General features: G+C 42.9%; 1 protein-coding gene across 1 annotated transcript; it reads right to left on the reverse strand.

Annotated features, from left to right (window-relative positions):
* Positions 1-2174: 2174 nt before the first annotated feature.
* On the reverse strand, positions 2175-4013 carry LOC116043752 (N-acetyltransferase 8). Its single transcript, XM_031290653.2, has 2 exons — positions 3873-4013; positions 2175-3315 (listed from the first exon to the last, which is right to left on the reverse strand). Exons 1-2 carry the CDS (start codon positions 3889-3891, stop codon positions 2564-2566), a joined length of 771 nt encoding a protein of 256 aa, XP_031146513.1. The 5' UTR covers positions 3892-4013; the 3' UTR covers positions 2175-2563.
* Positions 4014-4808: the final 795 nt, after the last annotated feature.

A 4808-nucleotide genomic window follows, 5' to 3' on the forward strand; every position in this document is an offset into this window, starting at 1 on the left:
CTATTTGCAGCCAAAGGTGCATCTACTAATTACTGACTTGGCGAGGGTGACTACATATGCAGAGAGACAGATTGCTTTTCACTTTGACAACAAAAAAGGCTCTTATTCTGCTGATCAGTGCCAAAAAATAAGCCATGAAAATATCTAAGGTCAAACACTGTACATGTAGATGCAGAAATTGTGAGTGTTTGCAAAGCTTTTTCCTCTGACATAGCCCCAAAGTGGCAACTGACTCATTTGTGGAGCATGTGTATGAGAGGAATTACAATCAAGCCGCCATTACCTTGAGGCCAATCATACTGGTAATTGTGCGAGGATGACAACAGGTTGGCCAGCATTAAGGCTCATCTTCCTCTGGCTAGTTCAGCACCTGCCTGCTGGCCACCAGCCTAATTTTTTTCAACGGCCTCAGCAGAAATGATTGATGCCCGAAGGCCCTTGACGGTGTGTTTATGTTTGTGTTTGTGTGTGTGAGTGTGTGTGTGTGTCTTAGTGCCAAACCGCTCTATCCATAAAGTACTCCCTCTTGAAACTCATTTAGACCACAGCTGTCCTTGCACACACTGGCTGCTTGATGTTTTCTCTTATAGGCTTACAATGAACAAACTCTCTCAAGATGAGCAGGTACTGTGAGGCGCTTAGGGCTGCAATTAACAATTACTTTTATTTTTTACGTTAATCTTTTGATTATTTTCTCTATTAATCGATTAGTTGTTTGGTCTCTAAAATGTCAGAAAATGGTGAGAAATGGGGATCAGTGTTTCCCAAACGGCCAAGCTGATGTCCTCAAATGTCTTGTTTTGTCCACAACTCTCAAAGAAATTCAGTTTACTGTGTCAAAGGGTGAAGAAACTAGAAAATATTCACATTTAACTAGCTAGGAGGGGAACAAATGACTCAAACCGATTAATAGATCATCAAAACAGTTAGCGGCGAATTTAATAGTTGACAACTAATCGATAAATCGATTGCTCTTTGCAGCTCTAGTGACGCTGACAATACATTCTGGAAATTCTAATCACCTTTTGGGGGATTTCTGAGGCAATGTAGGTTAAGGAACACGTTGTTTAGCTGATGCTGCGCAATGCATGTGGCTGACGAGAGGTTTATTAAGGAAATATAGGTATAGTTGACAGGAAGTTCCTTGTTTTCATCGTAAAAATAGTGGCCAACCTTCAGTTTCTTTGCCACAAAAGAGTCATTCCCACGGGCCTTTCACCTCTACTTTGTCCAGTGAGGAGGGCCTCACACATATCACGAGACCACCAATGTGGACACACTTACGCTTTGTTTGGTGTCGATAATCTTTGCCTTGCGTACGATGACCTGAATACATAGCGTTATAGTGAAGTCTTTATCCTCTTTTTATGCAACACACACACACACACACACACACACACACACACACACACACACACACACACACACACAGTGTTTTCAAAGTACTTATAAGTCCCAATTGCTGCACTGATGCCACACACACACACACACACACACACACACACACACACACACGTTTGTTTCACTATCTTTGTGGGGACCCGTCATTGACATAATGCATTCACTAGCCCCTTACCCTAACCTTAACCATCACAACTAAATGCCTAACCTTAACCCTTACCCTCACCCTAACCATAACCTAATTCTATCCCTAATCCTAAAACCAAGTCTTAACCCTCAAACAGCCCTTTAACCTTTTGGGGTCCAGCATTTTGGGCCCCACAAGGCTGTGCAGACCCCACAAGTATACTGTATTCCCCTGGTTTTTGGACCCCACGAATATAGTAAAACAAGACACACACACACACACACACACACACACACACACACACACACACACACACACACACACACACACACACACACACACACACACACACAGCTCTTTTAGGTCCAAAGAATTTTAAACCTCCCAATGTCCTGATACTATTGCATTTTTCATTGGTATTTTAAGCAAAGAGTTGTGAGGTCTTAGAAGTCAGCTGGCATTAATTCCTCTGAGGCAGAAGGATTCAGCTTCTCCCTGGAAAGAGGCTTAAAAAGAAAGTTCTCCTGCTTCCAAATGACTTAATATCTCCTTTCTCACACACATATATATATATATATATATTCCTTAGTGGACAGGAGAACAATAGTTAATTGAATGTGAATATAGTTTGTTCTGTTTAATGTCCGAGAGTTAATTTAATAAAATACCATATTGAGATTTTATTGTTCTTCCATGTGCAAATTAAAAAATGAATCTGACTAACCAGAGAAGTTGACTAATTGTCTCATTGTTTTCCATGGTTGTGGGCAATGGACTGTCAGCGGTGCAGAGGTGTATACATAATACATCAAGGCAAAAAAGAAATACAAGAAAACTGAAATCATTAATGCGGCTTTGTGGAAAAAACATGAAATTGAATGTGTCTTTTTTTAAACTAGCATGATAGCTAGCTGGAGTGATGAGTGACTGAATATCAAAGATTTTTTTGCATTGAATGAGACAAGAAGCATAAATTAACGGATGTATTCTTAATGTGCAGTCGAGGTTGTATCAGGTGAGAAGGTCTAAAGTCCATTAAATGAACTTCTCCATTCGCACCACATTTATTCTGGCTAGTTTGGAGAACCAGCGGTTGGCGTGTGTGTTACGGTGGCATTCGGTCTGAACAAAACCAAATTTTTGGTAGAGGGAGATGGCTGCCGTCTGTGGCGAGCTGACGTCCAGAATGAGGCGGGCGTATCCTCGCTCTTTGCAGAAATCAAGGGCCTTCAAAGTCAACTGTGAACCCAGGTTTCGGCGGCGCCATGGGAACACCACAACCGCGTGGGACATCTCGCCGTAACTCCCATCCCCGGCATCTTGGGCGAACTCGGAGCCGTCTCCCATCGCTCCTCCGTTCCAGTCGTCAAACCTCTCACCTTTCTCCCCTCTCCGTTTCCCCGTCACTGCCACCATCCCCACCACCTTGGACTGGCCGTTGGCGTCTGCCTCTGCCACCCAGAAACTGCTGTCTGGGTTTCCCAGGTAGTTGGCTTGAATGTCGGCCATGTCTGTGCTCAGCCTCCTGGTCATGTAGCCTTCGTAGATCTCGTGGCAGCAGTAATAAAGGAGCCCAGCCCACGCACTTCCAAAGAGTAACGCTTGGAAGTAGGAGCTGCCTCCGAGCACATACCCAGCCATGGAAAGGCTCAGAGCGACGCCAACATGGTCTGGGTGGCTCATGGCCTTGAAGAAAGCCGGGTATACATGTTCAAGTATCCCGTCGCGAAAGAGGGACATGACCACATGCTCGTCGGAGGGTCTATATTCCCTGATGGAGAATTGAACTGTACATTAGAGGGAGAGAAAGAAAGGGAGAGAATGAGAGCTCAGTGAGACTAATCTGCCACTTGTTGCAAGAAGAAATTCCTGCTGGATTTCACAATGGGCTCAATGCGCTCACGTAACTTGTTGTTAAGAAAGGAAATGTAAAAAAAAAAAATCAATACACCTCTTACAGAATCTAACTCTTTTCATCTCTAATTGAACTCCTTTTCACATGAACATAAAGGCTGGCAGTTGCGCATGACAACCCGCGGTGAACATGGCAATCCAAAATATTATAGTATTGTTTCTCTCAAGATTTCAAGTGTAACATGGAATACAATTAAGTCTCAAAAGTGCTAATGAATGAAAATCAAAGCAAGGGCAAAGTACAGAGGCAACAAACAAAAGCTCTTTAGTTTGAGTGAAATGTGTGTCTTCTAGGCATGTTAGCAGTGTCATTCATTTACACCCCAGCTGTCTTATTAGTGCTGTTGTTCGTAATCAACTCGACTACTTGAAAAATAAAAATAAATAAAATATGGTCTAACATATTAACATAATCAGAACGTTAACTTACAGTCATTTTTCTGGGCCATGCCGACTCTTTCCCTCTCGTCTTTCGCTCACTCTGAAGGACTTAACGCTGCTGCTCGCCCTGAACTTAAGCTACAGATTGTGATAATGAGCCATTCACTAAAGGGATGGAAATATGTCTGAGCATGCTCACCTATGAGTATACACCCACCCTTGCACACGCACACACACACACGCACACACACACACACACACACACACACACACACACACACACACACACACGCACGCACGCACGCACGCACACACACACACACACACACACACACACACACACACACACACACGCACGCACGCACACGCACACACACACACACACACGCACACACACACACACACACACACACACACACACGCACGCACGCACGCACACACACACAAACAGGGAAAACTTGTGGATCTAAAATGACTTTGAAGTCTAACACACATGCACGCACAAACGCACGCACGCAAACACACACACACACACGCACACACGCACACACACACACACACACACACACACACACACACACAGGGAAAACTTGTAGACCTTAAATGACTTTGAAGTCTAACTGCTACTGATTGTATAAAATATAAATACAATATAAGAACTTTAACAGTTGGATTAAGATTACGGTGATTTGAGGAAACATGCTTTCAGTTTAATTGAAATTAATCACAGTGTTGCTTTGATGAAACGTGGAGTTTTTTTTTTTTTTTTGTTACTTAATTAGCTTAGTCAACAGAGTAAAGCACTCTATCATTGGATTTCTCAAGGAGGATGAGCACAGATCCTGAATATATTAAGTCTAAATACTGAGCAGAATGTGAATTTAGCGCTCGTTGGAGCACTTTATAGATATTTCCAAGAATAAAATGTTCTTATTAACCTCTTTTTGGGTGCTTCAGTTTTTGTGGTATTCTCTCCAGAAACAGC

This window comes from Sander lucioperca, chromosome 12 (genome assembly GCF_008315115.2).
Source record: "Sander lucioperca isolate FBNREF2018 chromosome 12, SLUC_FBN_1.2, whole genome shotgun sequence".
Taxonomy (NCBI): domain Eukaryota; kingdom Metazoa; phylum Chordata; class Actinopteri; order Perciformes; family Percidae; genus Sander; species Sander lucioperca.